At 37.1% G+C, this 21,309-nt stretch overlaps 1 protein-coding gene across 2 annotated transcripts in view; it reads right to left on the bottom strand.

Moving 5' to 3' along the window:
• Positions 1-19,086, bottom strand: part of NPTN (neuroplastin) — a 55,658-nt gene extending 36,572 nt beyond the window's left edge. Inside the window, exon 1 of one of the 2 annotated variants that reach the window (XM_082647501.1) lies at positions 18,876-19,086. In XM_082647501.1, the coding sequence (XP_082503627.1) occupies positions 18,876-18,966 (91 nt within the window). In that variant the 5' untranslated portion in view covers positions 18,967-19,086. The remainder of the gene's footprint in view (positions 1-18,875) is intronic. The other variant, XM_082647502.1, reaches the window with a different exon arrangement.
• Between the last annotated feature and the right edge of the window lie 2,223 nt (positions 19,087-21,309).

Below are 21,309 nucleotides of genomic sequence, written 5' to 3' on the forward strand. Positions count from 1 at the left end.
TCTCCCAGCTTAAGGAAAAGAATCTTACCCAGTACAGGAGGAAGTTTCATATGTGTTCATCACATTAAGTACTCGAGGGCAGATATTACATTTATGGGTAAAGTAACCACATAATTTATCATCAAAACGAGAACACTTTTAAGAAGGAAAGGGATGTTATGAATAATTTTGTTGCAATAGGCACAAACAGAATTATGATCACCCTACTTCGGGAAACCTGGAGGTTGTGTTGTGTAAGATCAAGCAATTAGAGTGGAGTTATCCCAGAGTAAAACTCTAGGTCAATTAACTTCCAGTTCTAAACACAGTATATTTGTGATTTACAAACTTTTCCCAAAAACTTTAAGCAATAATTTTCTAAGAACCCCTTTGATTGTTAAATAGCTATGCCTCAAATTTAAATGTATCTAGTCCTACAAAAGCACCTCCAAATTCCTTAGTTTTTTTTTTTTTCCTCTGTCAAAACTGATAAATCCTCAACTCCATTCTCCAACCATTATTTGGTAGCTATGCCACCCTTGGTTCAGATAATTTTCCCATTAACCAGAATCTCTTGCCTTACTGTAAAGTATGCAGTATATAATCAAACCCTACTGCCTTGATTTCAAAAGACAGTATACGAAGATCAATGAACCCTAGTATTTGAAAAAGGTAGCTCTATACTTACTAGTCTGAAAGTATTATCACATCTAGCAAAATTATAAACCCTGCTACAGAATAGGCCAAGATTGACTCTCTAGAATGTGTTATCAGGTACTCTCTGATAGTGTTTCAAAAATGAATGCCAAACTGCATGGTAATAAAATGCTAGACATATCAATTTAAATTGTGACTTTAAAAAAAGCATAAGAATGTGTAGAGGGTCTTCCCTGGTGCAGCAGTGTTTAAGAATCCTCCTGCCAATGCAGGGGACACAGGTTCGAGCCCTGGTCCGGGAAGATGCAACATGACACAGAGCAACTAAGCCTGTGTGCCACAACTACTGAGCCCGCAAGCCTAGAGCCCATGCTCCACAAGAGAAGCCCGCGCACCACAACGAAGACCCAACGCAGCAATAAATAAATAAATAAATTTTTTTAATGAAATATTGTATAGAAATCGTTCCACTTAATAACATGGGTTATATGTAACACTATATAATATTTATATTAAATATGAAACCTCAGTTCCCTTGTGTGTATAATTAGAAGATTGGAACAGATGATTTCTAAGGTCCTTTCTGCTCTAATATTCTGTAAATCTACATATTATAAATGCTCAATTAATTGAAATACAGTATTCTATAAATCCATGAAGATGCATGAGGCAATAATGTGTTTGTGAGAAAGAGTATATTTTAACAAATTATAAATCATCTAGAAACCAGGATATGTCTCTAATTTTGTATCCCCACAATTCTACTCAATAATATTTGTTAAAAGAATGCTGAGAAACACAATTCTCATTAACCAAGGATTAAGCTTAAAACCCTTTCATTAAATTTCATCCTATTAACAACTTAAAATGTACTAGTAATTATGAGTACTTTAATGAACAGTATAATAAAACCATCTTTCTTTGACTAGGGGAGTTTTTCATATCAGAGCCATCTTTCTGAATATCAAGAGAATCATAAATTCTAGGAGACCAGGCTATGGCATATTTGAATTTACCAGAGATTTCGTAGAAGTTACTTTTTATTAAAAAAAAAAAAATCAAATCCCTAATGTCAGTTTGTTTTCTTGCTATGCATCCATTAATAATAATAGGCAAAGAAATAAAAATTGAGTGTAAAACAGATTTCTAATTTGAAATTTTACTTTACAGTTAGAATGCAACTTTCCCATTCTTTTTCAAATTAGGTAATGATGCTACCCATCATCAATTCTAAAAAAGAGGGAAGTTCAGATTCCCTGTAAACCTCCTAGAATCAAAAACATACAGCCTAGAAATCTCTTTCTTTGAAAAGATAACCTTTAAGAAAAACATCTGTGGGGAAGGGGCAGGGAGTAGGACATTTTCTAACTGTTATTATTTTTTTTTTAAAGAACATTCCAAAAAGATTACTGAACGCATAACTGAACGTCTCTGAAACCAAATTATTATAACAGCAGCTAAGCTTTATTGATCATTCATATATGTCAGGCATAGTGCAAAGTATATTATATAATTTAATTCACTACCCCTTAAGGTTGTACTGTCACTCTACAGATGTGCAGAGGCAGGATGCACACCCTGGCAGTTATAATTCCAGAGCTCAAATACTACCTCACTAATAACAATGTTTTGTTTACTATGGACAATTAGAACTATCTTACATACATTATTTAATTCAAAAACATTTTATCTCAGAATGACTGTCACACAGCATGTTCTATTATACTTCTTTCTCATCACCGTTACCAGTTCAGGCTTTTATCACTACACCACCATCCGCAATTATCTAACTTACCTCTATGGAACTTCTGTGTGGGCCTGTGAGTTTCAAAAGTATTTGACATTACTAACTGTGACTTACTGTTTTAAGCTGGCATTGCTTACTAGTAAACTGGAACTTAATAGTAGATCTCCAGTTCTTACTGGCAGATCTTCAAGGTGGTTGCTACCCCTAAGATTTTCTTCCCACCAAGCGATGAAACGTAATAGTACTTTCAATCCTTTTCCAAGCAGGGTCTCAACAGCACACCTCTGTTTTCTCCTATCGAGTGCATATTCCTGGATTTCAAAACTCAGGACACATGACAGGTAGCTCTTTCTCACAAAGAAGCTGACAAACGTTGTAATAAAAATTAGTTTACCAAGTCCATTTTGCATAGGATATTATCTTTGTGCTATTTGATAGATTCTGCCTTAAAGGGATCATCTTTCTTTTGGTCTTATTTTCAACCGTGGACACATGTATTAGTATAAATATTTTAATCATCTACCTTGCAAAGTATCCACAAGACCTTTTTCAAGCAGATATCAAGACTGCCCAAGTGGACTGTGAACCAAAAACATCCTTGTGCAAAAACTTCAGAAGTAGGTCTACAAAGGGGTCATTCATTTCATTAATTTTAAAACCCTGCTCCTTAGGCCCTAAGGATTCTTTGGAACAATTAGAGGATTCCCTCTCCCCCAAACAGCTCTACATCTATCTAATTAACAAATTAAGATTTGACTTATTTTTTAAATAAAAAGAAAAAACTTTCTACTGCTATAGGTTGAAAGTTTCTAAATCTAATTCTTGCCCCAATCTAACACTTAGATATACCACAGTCCAAAGAGGCTGTAATGTAGTTTCGAACCCTCACCAGAATTCAAAATTCCTGATTCCTGTTCACTAATGTTCCATCTACTAAAATCTGTTCCTTCCTCAATTCCTCAGGAAATCCCAATATTCAGTCAACAATCTAAATCTATTCTCTTCTTTCATAATTACTTCTCATTTGTACTCTTATCTTGTTTCGGGTCTTCATTATCTCATAATTCCACAATTAGGTAGTACCTCCACCTCCACGATGAGGTGGAGGATCAGGTTATATTACTTACCTACTGCCCCAAACACCAGCAAAAATTATTGCTGCTTCTCTTGAAAAGGGATAGCAAAATTGTATACAGAATGCTTCTATTAAAAATTAGTGGAGTGGTCCCAGGAATTATTTACATGGCTGAATAGTAAATGTATAAACATTTAAGATTTCCACCAAAAAAATATGACTGAGGATAAAAATACAGCAATATATTGTTCTTTTTCCATTTAATGAAGCTTTTCCCTGTTTGGAATGAGAAAGGTCCTCTCAGTGTGCCAATTTCTATATCAAGAATTCAGTCATCAACATAATTCCCTTCAGTGACAGTAACAACAGATGTATCCTAGAGGCTCCATACACTTATATAAATGAAAATATCTGTCACTCCAATTACTATACTCAAAAAATGAAGGCTATAAATATCACAATGAATTATAACATAATTAATACTACTAGAGCATTACAGCCTGTTACTGACATATCTACAAAGAACAAGTTTTGAAAAGATACACAACTACTGACAGTGCTTATTCCTGAGGAGTGGGAAACGAGGGGTAAAAGGGGTAACTCTAATATTTTACTTAAAACACCTAAGTATAATCTGAAATTATCATGTTAAGCAAGTCCTTTCCTAATTTTTTAAAATCCAATAACTTTCCTTCTTTTTCAAAATTTTAAATTAAATAATTCCATGTCAAAATGTTGTTTAATCACTATCCAAGGTAGGAAGAGTCATGCCCTCTGCCTGCTAATATTGCCTCCTGTAGTTAGCTATACTTACTCTTTTAAAGTTCAACCTGATGAAAACTTCATTAAACTCTAGGCAGAGATAGCTGACAAGCTTATGTATCTGGTTACCTCAGGCTCACCTGGTACTACCAGGCCTGTCAAGTTTTTCCAATGGTGTATTTTGAGAGTTTAAGACTCGATACAATTCTTGAGCTTTTTCAGTGACAAATGGATAGTGTTGCAGAATGGTAAGGTGACACTCTTCAGACACTACTAAAAACACATTCCACTCAAATTCTTTCCCATTCTGACTTTAAATAGCTGGTAAAATATACATACCTGTTACTGAAATACAAATGCCAACAAGCTCGTACTTCTGGCTATTTCTGAGCAGTTTTCACTATAGCTTAATGCTGTTCCTAGAGTTAAGAACTACTACTCTGTATACTCTAATGGGTTTTTTTTTCCTTTAATGCTTATCAAAGTTTGCCCTTTCATCCTACAGCTGTAAAATCTGATTTCCCCTAACACTATCCCCACCCTATAAGTGAATTTTAATGTCTACCCGCCACGGAGTAGCAAATTATATGCTCCATGGGCATACATTTCAGAATGTTTCATGTGCACTCCACAGTAAGAGGTAGCCTTGCAGGGTTACCTCTAAAGCACTAAAATTTACCAGCCCACACCAAGTACCTCACAGTTCACAATCAATATTCATTACTAGCTGCCTGCCTGGAATTCTTTCTGCCTTGATGTCCTCAGTTCCTTCAGGAATTAACTTCCTTTGTAACTAGGCCTTGAAGGCTAGCTAAGCTGTTTCTGAGAAATATGGACATTATGACCCTGTGGGGATTAAAGGATTTAAAAAGCATGTTAGAAAAATCTCCATATAAAGAAAACCATTAAACAGCTACTAGGAAAAGCAAAAATACCCAGAAGTCACAATATGCAAACACATGAGCTCAAAAATATCAATCAATTAAGCTAAATTTTGTCTATTAGAAGTATAATAGAATTTGCTACCTCTCTGCCCCTCAAAAGGATTCAAATAAAACAGGACAAAGAATTTAAAAGTGCCAAATGTTTATCTAGAAACAACTGAAGATACCAGAAAGGACAGGACCAAGTAGATATGGGTAAGAAGACACTGAAGTTGAGACAGGAGAAACTGGGGGTGGGGGTTAGACCTTACAAAAATAATATATACATTATCACTAAAACACAGGGCTCAAAATCATATTGTAGAGGAAAACAAAGATGAACAACAGAATCTGAGGATAGGAACAAAGAAATAAAGCACAGGTATTGCTTTAACCATTTAGATCAATTGTGTTAATTACTAAAGAAAAATGAAAGTTAAAAAAACAGTTTCTGCTGCTAAAGTATGAAAACAAGATGTACAACAAGATGTATATGCCTCTAAAACATTTTACACGAACCAAGAAAATGTAAAGCTTTCAAAACATTCACTGGGCAATTGAAAGAAAATCATACACCAGAGTTTCCTAGTAAAAATCATGTTGCTAAATTTCTAACTCAAGTAACAACTATAAAAATATGTCACTTCTATAGCATAATCTAATTTTGAAGGTGCAATAAAGTACTGCAGTACTAGCAAAATTACCTGCTCCAACGTTACTTCAAAAATAAATAAATATGCTAAATAAAGATCATTGCTCTGCTAAGATTGAAAGCTAACCTCAAAGACTAAGGAGGCTATTCTACTGAAATAGTTTGGAATCCGTAAGTTTAGTGTTACAAGCGTCAGGCTCCAAATAGCTTAAAATGATCAGGCTCCAAATACCTTAAGTGGTAGGTAGGTTGTGTGTTAACCTAAAAATTTCATTTTAATTACTTCCTTGTTTCTGTTAAAATTAAGAAGCAACTAATATCCCCCATATTAGAGATTTCAAATTTCATAACCATTTCACTATAAAGCATAGCTAGCTTTCAAACAGATTAAAAAGTAAACCAAGATAACTGAAAGGATATTAGTGAAGAGAGAAAATCTTATCAAACATGCATCTTGTGTCAGCTATCATGCTAGTTCATTTATGCATGCAATCTCATTCTAACCTGTGAAGGTGTGTATTATTCCAAATAAACAGATGAGGAAACAGAGTAAGAGGCTTGGCAAAAATCAAGACTCCAATCCAATCTCTTAGGCTTCAAAATCCATATCATAGTTCTTTGGTGAAGAGGACACAAAATGCGGGCCCACTGACAGTTTTATTTGACCAGCACAGTATTTTTAAAAGCCCAGCTTTCAGTGTTTTCAGTCAAAGCATGCATTATATTCTCCACTTTAGCAAAAGGTACTTGCCTAGCTCCTATGGTAAACGAGTTTGCAATCCCTGCTTTAATGCATGTCAACAAAAAGAATAAAAACAAGTGAACAGCTGCTCTCCTTGCCTGTCCGTTCCTAGAAGAGGTGTGGCTTTGACCAGGGGTTGTGCCGGGAACTAGGTGCTATAATCCTTTATCAGAGGATACTTACAAGTGCAGACACAAAATGGAGATATTCTCAACAGGTGCTGCTCTGACTTTTATGGAGCATTCTGAAAATTTGTGGGTAAATTTTTGGTTAACACAATGATTGGGATAGCATTACCAGCCTTTAGTGGGCTGGGACCAGGGATCTTCAATATCCCACAAAGTAGGAAAAGTCTTGCACAACAAAAATTGTTCCTCTTCCTACACAACTTTCAAATGACATTCAAGTTGAAAACCTGGTCTGAGCCTAGACCATAGCTCTGTTTTAAATACACCACAAAGTACTCTTGCATGGTTTTAATCATCATTCAACTTTCCAGGAATGCAGTTACTGTGTAAAGTGAGGAGAGATTGTACTTTTGCTTCATTTGGAACTTTACCAAAAGTTGTTCACCTTTTCAGAAAATCACATTATCAACAGCAATGTCACCTGTGATATCTGAGTCACTAGTACAGCACAAGTCTGCACTTGTAACTGTCACATTCCTGGTTTTTCTACATATGGACAAAAACAGCAGACTACTTCATTGTCTTCCTGTGTAGTCATGCCTGAGCATTTAGACTGAACTACTGAATAAACATTTTACCAAGTTATTTTCTCCTTTATATTACATTCAAGGGATTATATATATATATTTTTCTTAATAGTGTGCATGTAGGTTAAAACACCTATGAATTTCACTTCAGGACAGCAAAGGCGAGTTACAAAAATGTGTTAATAAAGAGAGGATACAAGAAAGATACCTGACATTGCTTTCTGTCACATACCTGGGGGAGGGAAAGGAGGAGGATGAAGGGTAACATGGTGTCCCTGTAACTAGGTTTAACTTGAGAACAGTACTGGGAGGTACGTAACAAAGATTACAAAAAAAGTCAATACTGACCTTCCCTAGTAGAGGGAGATAATTCAGTGAAAAGGCTAGTCTGGTAACAACCATCTAAAATGCACGTTATGATATGATATAGTCATAAAACCAACCCTGAAATAATCTGGCCCTTCTCACTAGAACTTTATTTTCCTCTTCACTTTCCTATGAACTACCAGAGTTGTAGTTAACCCATTAAAAGTAAACACTTTTTAAGTACCAGGCCCTATAATTCAAAGCTATACATACATGCCACTCTACAGTAAAGCAGTTTATAAAGCACTTTCCATACATTATCATCTAATCTCAAAAAAACCCAACAGATTAAGTATTATACTAATTTAAAAAATAGAAACCACAGGAAGTGAAATAGAAACAGAATTCAAGGCTACTGCCAAATCCAGCGCTCTTTCCATGCAACTACATTGCCCCACAAAACGACCTTCTGAACATAGTTTTTATTTACATTTTACATTTACAAGGGTGACAGACTGTATCAATTTACTTATCCAGTACTATTGTCTTCAACTCAGTTTAGGCATCAAAGTTAAACTATACTAATTTTCTAGTTTCATAAAAACCATGAGTTATTTTTAATACTTCTTAAAACTGCCTTAAATATATTTCAAATAAGTATGTTTAAGTATAGTTATGATTATGCTTTATGTTACTTAATATCATTCACCCTGGGGCCTATCACACTGTTCAATTCTTATTATTCTTATAGCCACCTCACCCCAGTCCACACCAAAAGAAAAGAAGGTAGATCTCTTACACTGAATGACTGACACAGTGACATACCTCTGATCAAAGACCTTACAATAAATCTCATGAAACCATGATTTTTTCTTAGTACTGAAATTTAACAATAAAGAAATTACATCCCTCATTCACTTTCCCTGACTCTCTAAATCCGGTGTTTATAATTAAGCAAGTTAAAATTATTCTGAACCCACTAGGAAGAAAAGGGTGTGGTCAGTCACATCTTCATTCATTCCTTTTCTTCTTTCAAGACAAAAATGCAAATATGTTCCAAGCCCCTAAGCAAAAACTGAAAAAGGACAATCCTTGAACCAAAAGCCCCAGAAACATCTCTATCATATACCCTCAGACAATAGTGCCCTAAATTTTAAAATATTTTAGGTAAGGAGAGAAAAGGGGAATTGCTAAAAAACAAAACAAAAAGCCTGAGGCCCTCTCCTCACACCCTTCTTGAAAATAGCTTTAATTTTTAGAGAATAAATGAAAAACTTACTCTGTCAAATGTAAGGTAGCAGAATTGAAGGGAAAAAACCATATAGAAATGTGATGTAACCAGAATAAAATAATACTACCCTAAACTACACTTACTCATACAAAATTTTCAATGTAACATGATTTTGCTCATATTAAATCTACTTTTTAAAGGTTTCTTTTAATACACAAAAACTAACCAAATTACAAGACTCTTGGTTAAGTTCTAAACGGAAGGTCAAAACAGCAAAAAAGACATTCTTCTAGGATCACCAGATGTACGAAATAAAAATTCTTCGTTGTTTATCTGAAATTCAAATATATATGGGTGTCCTGCATTTTACCTAGCAACCCTACAGTCTTCGAGCTAATTAAAGTGAGCTCCCGTCTCTACCAAAGCACTGCAGCACCAGCTCCACTCATAAAACAGGCTGGGGCTTTTGTCACAGCAGTATTTTGACTGAGAAGCCTTAAGAGTTAGTCTGGAAGTGCTCATTTCCTGATGATAAGCCTTTCTTAATAGCTAAAATTTACCACACAAAAGAAAAGTCTAATTTCTTAAAGCCAAAGGTTAAACTTTTACTAGGTTCCATCCAGTCTAGTGAATGAACTCTTACAAAGCTTATGCTTCTGTGTGTGGTGAAACAGAGATTGGAAAAATTTCAGTGTAGATTTTTGATAACTAAACAAAAAAGCTGTTTATGAAGGTTACAATAAACAGAATCCTGTTTAAAGTATTATAGGCAGGTCTTAAAAGCTACTTTAATGGATTCCAAAGTTAATCTACCATTTTTCTTGAATTCATAATCATAGAAATTTAGAGTTAGAAACAAACTAATTTCTGACCCTTAAAAACTTCTGGAAAGGGAATGCCCTGGCAGTCCAGTGGTTAGGACTCTGCGCTTTCACTGCTGAAGGCCTGGGTTCAATCCCTGGTCAGGGAACTAAGATCCCGCAAGCTGAGTGGCATAGCCAAAAAAAAAAAAAAAAAAAAAAAAACTTCTGGAAAGCCCATCACATTTCCTATTAATTCCCATAAAGGTTTTTTCCTCCTCTTGAACTCCTAAATGAGTAATAGATACAACAGAAAGAGATATTCTCTTGTTTTATGAAGTCCCTGTCAACCAGCTCTTTGCCCTACTTATAATGGCTCTAACTATGAGTGACTGCAAATAACTCTATTCTTCTGCTAGTTTCATTTAAATCACCTTTTTAATACTATACCTATGCTTTTCTTCCCAGTGGTCTAGGCCACTGCTCTTTGATACAGCCCATCCATCTTTGGAGACTGCCTAATTCCCTTACTTCATTTACACTGCTACCTTGAAGGTATTAATAGATAATCACATCCCCCTAGCGCTCCCTTTTCCTAATTTTAGCTCCTTCAGGCTTTTCTCCTAAGTCTCATGCTACCATCAATGTAGAACTATCTGCATCTTTTCCTAAATGTGGTTGGAAAGTGTTCGTCATTACTTGGAGTTCAATCCTAGTAAGAAAATAGAAACCATAATTTTGGTATGTGATCACTACTTCTTTGTCTAAGGGTAATTCAATGACAGTTCACTGCAAGTTATTTGAAACCTCTTTATACTTTCTCTTTTCCAGCTTCCTGGTTTGCATTAAGGCCATTTATTTCATCTTCCTTGATGAATTATTTGAGATTAAGCATAAATGATATTAATTTCCATGCTGGAGCTGCTTAGCTATTTTTTCCAGGTGCTCCACAATGGTTTCCAACCTGTTAAACTTGTATAATCACAAAAAATCCTAAATTAAATTTAACGTATTCATTCAATCTATAGATTGAAAATTATTTCACAGATAGTTGCCAACACAGTACAGGACATCTTGCCTTTGTTTCCTTCAAGAAGCAATGTCTAAAAATAAGAAAATAAAGTTGCTACTCTAGGATCTTAAACAGGAAAGGCAAATGACTCTTCAGTGATGGTTCTGCTTTCCATCTCTTCCCTTGGCCAGTGTTCAAGTCATTCTGTACTCACCAGAAATGTGTAAGCATTCAGCTCAGAATAAACTGTAGTGCTCCCAGTCCTGTACTCAAGCAATAACTCAAAGGTAGGGCCAGGGAATAATGACTATAAGTGCTAATTTAAAAGAAAGGACAACTAAACATACCGGGAAACTTGTGCTTTGCTTATGGTATTCAAATTATTGTAGCTTTCCCTTTTTCTGAAATTCAAATGGAGAGGGGGAACCAATATTATATAAGTAATGGGTAACATATTAATTAAACAATGCTATATTTTCTTTACTAAGGATGACTAATAACAGTACATGCTGATATTACTGATAAATGCCTCGTGAAAGTCCTTATGTTTACAAAAATCATCATATTGCTTCAGACTACATAGTATATAAAAATAAAACAAAACTACTCCATACTTGAAAATGCTGTTTTTCAAACATGAGTTTCATAGCCTGTTAATGAATTATGAAATCAATTTAGAAGGTCACAATGGTTTCCTTCAAATACGTTACAGAGTAAGGAAAGGTATTATTTCACGAAACGTTACATATTTCTGCATATACTTAGTCACAAATAAAGTCTATTTCTTTATCTGGGTCAAGACAAAAGTTTGAAAGCCTTTTGCTAAAGGGCTTTTATATTTTTAAAGTCATTACAACATAATTACATATGAACCAAATTATTTCTATTTTACTAATGTAAGTTAATCCCTAACTAACTACATTTCAGCACCTAGAAAATTTAAGTTTGCAATGTTAATTTTTCAGGTTATTTTTAAATTAATAAGCAGCAAGGATGTGGCTAATAACTGTTGACACATGATGGTTATATGGGAGTTTATTACATTATTCATTCTACTTTCGTACGTTTGAAATTCTAACAAAATGTAAAAAGGAAAAAATAGGAAATGGACCTACCCAATAAGGTAGTATAACGAATAAATTTATAAGCTGAGACTTTGACACTCTGTTTCTAAGGAATATCAATCTACAAACTTGCTCAGATTTAATTCAGGTAACCCTTGGGTTGCCCTGTTCAACTATAATGGAAGGTTTAAAGGTCTTTAACAAATGCATAGGGACAGGAGAAATTAATTCATAAACAGAAAGCAAAACTTCTCAAAGGATAACATAAAAATACAATTAGTTAAGTGCGCTTCACTGCCTCTTCAACAGTCAACTACTTTTCAACCAACAAAGAGAACACAAAATATCTACCTACCTGGCAGTGATTTTCATTTCTTAATTGTTTAATTCACACTGGCAATTTTCCTAGCAAGCTTAATATGCTATCTCTATAACAGACACCATTCTGCCTTCTTTGAAACATGAACTACAAGTGTTGTCTGAAGTAAGTTTACAGGCAGTTGGATTTCAAAACAGTGCATGGCCTCAAAGTCAATTTTCCTTAATTCCAAAAAGTTAGTTTCAAAAAATTTATTAAAACAAAGTATTCTCTCTCTAGGCCTTTTAACCATTAGAAGCAGTACCTACCTAAACTGTAAGGTCCATAGCACTGTGTAATTTTAGAACTGGAAGGGAATTTACACATCACGTAGTCTAGTGGTTTACAAATACTATCATCAGGAAGAAAAATCTATGACATAATTTATATATGCGAGCACACTCTCACTTTTTTTTTTAAATGTATCTTACTGCATATGGAACATTTTGCCTTGTTAGTATTCTGTCACAAAGGACATACTGTCTTGTATTTTATATTTAATCACTTTTAGAATGTGAGTATACATTTGGATAGGATTAAAACTATGGGTGCAATTTGGAACTTTATGTTTTCTAATAATAGAGCCTTACATAATATACAGAATCCTGACACCTTCAGAGTGATCTCAAATCATCTCATTATATTTCACTGTCTAGTCAATTTGAAGCAATAGTTGGGTGTAACAATAATATAAATCAAGACAAAGCAAAGGGAAGCAAAGCATATCCAAATTGACATACTTCTGGAAAAAACCATAAAGCGTACCCTAAGTTTCCAGTAAATAAGATTATTTAGAAAGAAAGTTAGTCTTTTTTTTTTTAGAAGGTTAGTCTTAAAACATTCCATAATTGTTTCCAGAAATGCAAAAGAATACCATTCAGTACTTTTTAGTACAAGGAACTTAACACAATATTTTTCCATCAAAGCCGGCCACAGCTTTAACGAAGAGATAAGACTAGGTTTTTTAAATTTGAAACACAACGAAAACGAGAAACAAAACAAAAAAAACAGTAGATGTGTGAGGAGCATCAAATAAATCTACCACTGACTTACTGTATGCAAATAAATGTAGATAACTAGGGGAATACTTTAAGTATTTAGTAAACCCCCATTTCCACACAGACCAATTAAAAGTTCTCAACAATAACGAAAAAGTAACCTCAAGTTAATTAAGTTTGATTAATAAACGTCTATTTTTGCATATACACAAAAGTAAGCAACAACAACAAAAAAATTAGGCCTACTTTCAATTTTAGACGACATAGTAAACTGGAATTGTACAAATCCTGACTCTTGAATAAACCTGAAAACCATACAATTTACTTGTGTATTCAAGTTTTTAATGTAAATATCAATACCTTTGGAATAATGTTTTTACATAGGATCAGTACAGTATTTTACTTTAAATTCAGTGAGAAGTTTACTTCTATATATATAAGCCTATAAAATGCAACAGTTTATATTCAACTAGTTTTACTGGAGAAGTTTCCTGCTTTCACAAAGCTAATCCTTACCAACTAAAATTAGGAATTCCGGGGGAAAAAAAATCCACAAGAACCTCACAATTTAAAAATGCATTATCTAAGGTGCTTAAAATTAAGCTCCATATCACCAATGGCATTTATAAAAATTCATGTAAAATGATAGTGTTTTGTTTAAAGAGGAACACTGAAAGCAAGGCCGACTGTTCACAGGCAGCGATTTTGCATCATTACATATTTTAATTTTGATGTTCGGATATACTTTAGAGGACCCTGGTCTATTTATTCTTTCTAACAGATTCTATTTTTCCAGATGCTTGTCAAAGGAAGATTCATTCCTCATTCTCGCTTCCTGTTTTTCTCCTTGTACAATTACTATAGCCTTTCTTCTGTCTTTTCTCTTAGAACTTCATTCTCTACTTCTGATCCTGTCCAGACTGTGCTCACTGTAAACAAACTGAATAGACTGCCTCAGAAATTTTTTCACACAATTCACTTCTTCCAAAATTTCTTTGCATAATTTTATTCAAGTTTTTACTGAACATCTCCTGTGTGATATCCAAAACAGTCTCATTCATTATTTTCCTACATGCTTCATTTGTATAGATATTAACACCTTATCTCCTTCCCAAATTGTCTTGAAAAAACACCTTTACATAGACCCAGCAAAATTTCAGATTCTAAATATGAAACATCTTACTCTGAAAAAGTAGCTCAAACTAAATAAATGAAAAACAATGTCCAAATTGACAGAGCACTTTTCTAATCGTATCCGGTATCTCTGCCAGCCCAGTTATTTACTTTTATTAAAAAAATTAAAATAAAGACAATACAATTACATTTTGTCTTTTATTAATGTCTAAAGGTATACTCCACAGGAGGAGAAAATGTTTCACATTAAAACTGTATTAATGAGAAAAATCAAGGGATTCCTTCAAGACAAAACAGTCTAATTTTTCATGAGGATCTGTATAACTCACACAAAGTCAGATCTGTAATGAACTTCAATCTTAATTTATGGTGAATGTTTGGACTGTAGGGTACATTTACATATAAATACTTTTATTGCCTTTTATTGTTTTAAACCTTGGTATACTAACACGTTAAGCTCTGTTATGTCTGACAACACAAAAACCTACCTGCATCTTTTTCTTATTTGGATCCAGGAATCTTGAAAAACAAAGACTAGAGCCCAGGAACACATTCTGATGTTGTAACATGGCCTTACCACCCTGGTCCCCTGACCAATTTCTCATGCCTGGGTGCTTCATTACATCAGTAGTGACACTGTTGTCAGTTGCCTGAGAGTCTGGAGGCTTATGATCTCCTTAGGAAATGCTAATAAATTCCAAGGCAAATAGTTTCTTCTGGTCATTTAAAATCTTATTTGGACTAATTATGTTAAGATTTGCTGCTTGATATTTGGCATGTCATTTGTGCCACAGCTGCTATAGATAACACGTCTTCCATTGCTCATTTTAGTTCACCCAAAGGAAAGATGCACTATCAATAGCAAACGTCTAAAAACATACTCAGGGAGAGAAACTGCCAAACCACTGAAGCAAACAGCACTTGACAGAAAAGAAAAAGATTCATGAATCATCTAATGCAAATACTGGCACTGTTACAAAGCACAATGTTCACAACTATCTAGTATCACCCAAGCAAAATGGTTTCTTAAAATTTAGATCATTAATAAACTCATTTTAGATCATTCGACTCATCTTCTCCCCCTAAACAGTGTTAATTGTCTATTTTTATATTTTCAGTATGAATATATTACATTTTTACACTTCACATTCATTCATCAGTTAACATCTCCAACACTTCACTGTGTGCCAGGCACTACATTCTATTTCTCTTATTCACAACAATGAGATGCTATGAAAAGGTGCTACCTAGCCATGAAAAGATATTTAGTTCACTGAAAGAGAAAGAAAACCATGAAACCTCCCAGACAATTAAATGGAAGTATGAACTTCCTCATCAGAATCTACAATTGCAGAGGCAGCACAGCTGGTCACTTCTATAAAAAAGTTACATAAGCAAAAAGCACAAATCTGGGGCCTTCAAATGGCCTACTTAACTTTTTTCAAGATGACAGTAAGCAGCATTAACAATTAAATGCTTGATATATACATGAAGAAAAATAATTAATAATGGTATTTTTAAAGGATAATAATAGTAATAGATAACATTTACTCACTATAGTAAGCAAACATTTAGTACATATAGTATTGTTATGCTACATATAGTAATGTAGCATATGTTACATACAGTAACATATGTTACATATAGTAACAAGTGTTACATATAGTAAAAACTTACTCCCTACTGAGACTCACTATATACCAGGCAGAAACCTAAGTGCTTTATGGTCATTGTCTCATTTAATTCTCACATCATCCCTAGGGGATGGGCATTATTATAAACCCCATTTTACAGATGATAAAACTGACACTTGGAAGTATTAAGCATCTTACTCAAAGTCACTCAGCTACCAAGAGATGGGACTCAAACCCAGGTCTATCAGGATCCAGAGTCTGTGCTCTTGATCATCATATAATACTGTCTGGTTTATACTTATTCAATTCTAATTTCACTCTAAAGCTTTCAAAGTCTTACCAGGAAGGTTATATTTTAGGACAGTTTTCTTCCTTTAAAATGACACGTTAAAGAGGATTTTACTTGAAACTATGGTCCTACAAGTCTAACTGTTTGTATGGGAAACAAATTCTATCTGAATGAAAAACCCTGAATCTCTATGGTAATGGGTCACAGCTAAAAGAGACCTTGAGAGTCATCTAGTCCAAATTCTTCATTTTAGGAATAACGAAAAACATCTATACTCAGTCTAAACTACCACATAATCCAGAAATACTTCGGTTTGGGGACGTTTTTTAAAAAGTCATCATTTTAAATAGATAATCCAACTTTTCAAGATCATCCAGAGCATAGTATCCATTTCTGAAAAACACTATAAGAAAATACAAACTCCATGACATGAGGTCAGACGATTGTAGAGCTGTTACCAATTGAAAGCTTTCATCTTACAGACATGCTATAAAAAGCTATAAAATGGCATCCTTACCTACATGGACTCAAACTCAAAAAAATAGCCATTTCTTCCTTGAATTAAATTTACATTCATTTGGGTCAACTACAAGCTCAGCTTCACTTCACCAGTCATGTCATGTGACTGAATTCAAGCTCATTTCAAGGAAAAGGCTGCACTATGCTGTATTTAGAACACATATCACTGAGAATAGCCAGATGAGTCTTTGTAGGCCCATCCAAAAACCTTGCTTTAGTTGCTAAGAAACTACAATTTCACTGTATTATAAATTTTTGAAGAAGCTATGCCAGCACAGAGATTGAACATGTTGAGATCAAAAATCTCTCACCTATTGTGCCAAATGAAACCTTGCTTTTTACACAAATTGAATAGCTGAAATTAGTATTAGGCTTAAGTCATATTGTTAACACAGACTAAAAACTGATAAGACAAATCAAACTAACTCTACCTTGCCTTCCTTAGTGGCCTCATGCTTTGGAGGAAAATAGGGAAAATACCCAATATGCTTCGTATATTCAATGCTAGAGACAGAAAAATGTTTCCTTCCTGACCCCTGCAGTGATAATTCAAGGCCATGAAGCATACATAAGATTTTATTTATACAATTTGGTATGACACTTACATTTAACTGATGCTTTTTCGATCTTTACTGATATATTTTCACTGTAATCTTCAGCATTTTAAGCCTAGATTCTCCTTAGAATGCATAACTCCATTCGTTTTTGTTTTTTTTTTAATGAAAGCCATTTTAATTTCAGCTATTCCAACAAGAGTAATTTTAAATTGTTCTAGCATAACAAACAACAAAGAAACACCGAAGAATTAACAAAAGAATTTATAGTTCACTCTTCAGTACAGTCATGTATGAGTTCACCCTCATAAATTTTTTCCTATAAAAATATTTTTTAAATCTCTTAAAGGTTGTTTCCACAAGAGCGGAAACGGGTTCACAATACTTCTAATCTCATCTCTGAAAGATCAATTCAGCAGCTGAATTGTAACACATACCTTTAACAATCGGAATCTTTTTTGTCTAGATCCCCCCTCACCATACTTCCCCACCATTTCTCCATCTTCTCTAAACAGCTTCAGTTCAAAACCCAATTCTCTCCTTTCCACTGTATCCTGCACATATCCCAGGGACTACTTTTATGTTCCTCAGAAATAATGTCTCTTCTGTCTTGAAACTTTTCGATCTTAAAAACCCACTTCCTCCATCTCTCTCTCTCTCTCTCCAGTGACTGCTCTCAATCCCACCACTGCAGTTTCAGCTGTGTGTCCCTGCCTTCCCAGAGGCCCCAACCAATATCAAACAGCACTTGCCAAAACTCTGCTCCTCCCTTCCCTAATATATCCTCCACACTGCAAACCAACATTACACCCCCGGCTTCCTGCATTTTACTCCCTTCCCTTATTTTCTGTCTTACCCCACCCCCATCTCTATAGCCAGAAACCCTTATTTCTATAATAAATAATTCCCCCTACCTCAGTTTCAACCCTTTCTCCCCATCCTCTTCTCCTTTTTCCTCTCCTTATTTAGAAACTCCTTTTTGCTCTCCCAACCACTACCCTAGAATGCCCAACACTCCACCCTCCTTAGTAAACCCAGTTCTCTTCCCTCATCTCGTTTAGAGCCACTGCTGCTCCTCTTTCCAGATCCCCTACTGCAGTCAACCCACTATCTTGGCTTTCCACCCACCTTCTCTCCACCTCCACAGCCAAGGCTCCCTGATTCTTTACCCCCTCCTTAAGGCTCTAGTACTCTGCTCAGTATTCTTCAGTACTCCCTTCCCCCCACGTCCCTCTTATTTTTAAGGATATCACCAGTCTTACGGGGCCCCAGTAGAACCCTGGACGACCCCAGTGAGCCCAGTGTTCTCTTGGGGAGCCTGACACCACTCTCCGTCACCTTAAACACAAATGCCTGTCTTGTGCCGCCTTTAAACGCTGCGCCCCCTCCTCGCCGCCCCCGCTACGCCAGCTCCTCACGTCGGCTTCCTTGGGGTCCCCTCCCCGACTCGGAGCGACAAGCCCCAAGACGTGGAGCCTCTAAGTCAACAACACCTCAGGCTCTTATCGGACGCCCCCACCTCTCGGATAGGCACCTCCGGTTCTCACACCAGCGCCTCTTCGAACTCCCGACCGGCATCTGCTCGTCTCGGGCCCGCAGCCCTCCAGACTCCGATTGCCGGCCCCCCTCCCCTGGCTCCACCACCTCCTCGGGCCCCGAACGGCCCTCTCCGGCCGCCAGCTTCCCTCAGCCCCCGCCCGGCCCGCCCCCGGCGCCCCGCTTACCGTTCTGAGCGGCGCCTGGCCCTGGGAGGAGGGAGCCAGAGACCAGCAACAGCGAGAGGGCCAGGGCGCTGGGGAGCGACGAGCCCGACATTCTCCCTGCAGAAGACCGAACAGCGAACGGGCCGAGGCCGGAGCCGGGGCCGGGGAAGGGAGGGGAGGGAGGGAGGGGGCGGGCGAGCGCTCGAGGGAGAGAGCGAGGGAGGCAGCCGTGGCTCGGCTCCGTCCTTCCCCGTCCTCCTACCGCCGCAGCGCCCAAGCCTCGCGAGACCTTCGCTCCCGGCCGTGGGCGGCTGAGGAGCAACGGCGTCAAGGCTCGCGAGAAGAGGCGGTCTCAATCGATCCTCCTGCCCCTCGGACTCCGCGTTCCCGCCCCTGCAGAGGCTGATTGGCCTAGCGCGAGATAGGTCACGTGCCAGGGACGCCTCTGGCCACGTGACGGGGAGAGGCGGAGCTCCTGTTCTCGGCCCTGGGGAAGGGAGAAGTCTGCGTTCTGCTTATTCCTCTGTGAATGCGGGGAGCGCACATAAATAAGAGGAAGCTTTGGCAATATATTTCTCCGCCCATCCTGCCTTTCAGTTGTTGGAGCTCTTGGCTGCAAAATTTAATGCAACACGGGCTCTTTTAAGCCTTCCTCTCATTGTTCCCTATCAAAGTCCTGCTGTTTCTTCCTTCTGGACTTTGACCTTAGACCCTCTACTGGCATGTGGCTTCAGCCTCCCATTTTAACCCCGTGTATTAACCTTCTAGGCTAAATGATGCACTCCCCGTGCCTGGTATTACCTTGTGCTTTACTGCCTCTACATCTGCTCCCTCAGCGTGGAACGTCCTCCTTTTCCTCGCCCTTCTATTCCCCCTCCCCCATTTTGGCCTTATTTTAGCTACTTAGAATCTCAGGCCTGAAGTTCAACTAGACTAATTGTTAGTTAGACAATCTAGGCACTAAATTCTACAAGGAAGTAGTCTTATATGAAGAATCTTCAGAAGCATTTTTGTGCAGCGAACATTCATTGAGTACCTACTGTGTACCAGGTTTTCACATCCGATGTGAAACCTGCATGAAAAAGTGGTCCCCACTCTCACAAAGTTCACAGCCTAGTTTATCAGAGGAGGGAGGAAGAGGACAAATGACTGCATAGCAAAACGACCCATAGGAAAGGAGCCAGCTGAGTGCTCCGGCAATGTGGTCACAACTGTTTGCATGGAAGTTTGGGAAATGCCCTTTTTCAGGGTATTTTTGGTACTACCCTGAGCGCCGTCAATCCTTGGTTGGCAAAGGATTTCTGTGGCTTAGCTCATCGCTGACTCAGAACAGACATCTTGGGGAGTGTCTGCGGAGTGAAACTGAGAGGAATCAAGTAAGTAGTCCTGGTGACCTGACTCAATTCGAAGAGAAAACTTGAAGAACCTAGAAGAAGGAGCATTCATCATGACCCTCACACTCTCAAGCTAAAGTGGACTCAAGCTTTCAACATGAACCAGATAGCTGATGGTTCCAGACTGAGCTTTCTAGCAAACTACAGCTATGGCATGTTGTTGATTGAAATGAAACTACATCCTTCAAGACTTCAGGTGTGTGAGTGACAAAAAGGTTGGCATGTATCTTTGGACAAAGGCCATTCTGCAGACAGCTCTGGATGGAGGGCTACAGGGCTGCCTGTGGTGGGACCAAGATTTTCAGCTGATGGAAGCTTCAGTCGGATGCAGCCATCCTGCCTCATCATCAAAATCCCCATTTGGTTAGGGGTCCTTACAACAAGGAGTCCTTACAAAGTGATTGTGCTCATTTAGTGGATAGGGAAGCTGAGGCTTAGAGAAGCATAAATTACCCAGGGTCTGAATGGTTTTGGTAATCATTAATACCAAAAATATTGGTTTGCCTCCTTCTAGGCTCATGGCAGGAGTGCCTTTCCTTGTCCTCTTGAAGTTGGGAGTGGCATGTGACTTGCTTCCACCAGGCCAGTGAAAAGTGACATGCATCATTTTCAAGCAGAAGCATTTCATGTCAGTTGCAGAAACCATAGCATACTCTTTTCCCTGCATGGTGATCAGTGATTATGATCACTGGCATGTGTCAAAATGAAGCCTGGGTCCCTAAGTTAGCACGATAAGCCCAGGCCCACCATGTACAATTGGTTGTGTCTGTTGACTTAAGCTACTGAGATTCAGAGGTGTTTTCTCCTGCATAACTTGTACTATTCTGGTTAGGGGTAAGATGAAATTCAACTCCATCCCACTACTACCACCACCATCTACTAGCTGTGGCTTGGACAAGTGACCTGTCTCTCTGGATCCTATTTATCTGTCAAATGATGCTAATGACAGTACATACTCAACTCATAAGATTATCAGAGCAATAAATGAGTAAATTTATGTACAATGTTTAGATCAGTTTCTATTTCATGTAGACGCTCGAATGTTGATGATAATGATAATA

The sequence above is a fragment of the Grampus griseus genome, assembly GCF_964374135.1.
Source record: "Grampus griseus genome assembly, chromosome: 2".
Classification (NCBI taxonomy): Eukaryota; Metazoa; Chordata; class Mammalia; order Artiodactyla; family Delphinidae; genus Grampus; species Grampus griseus.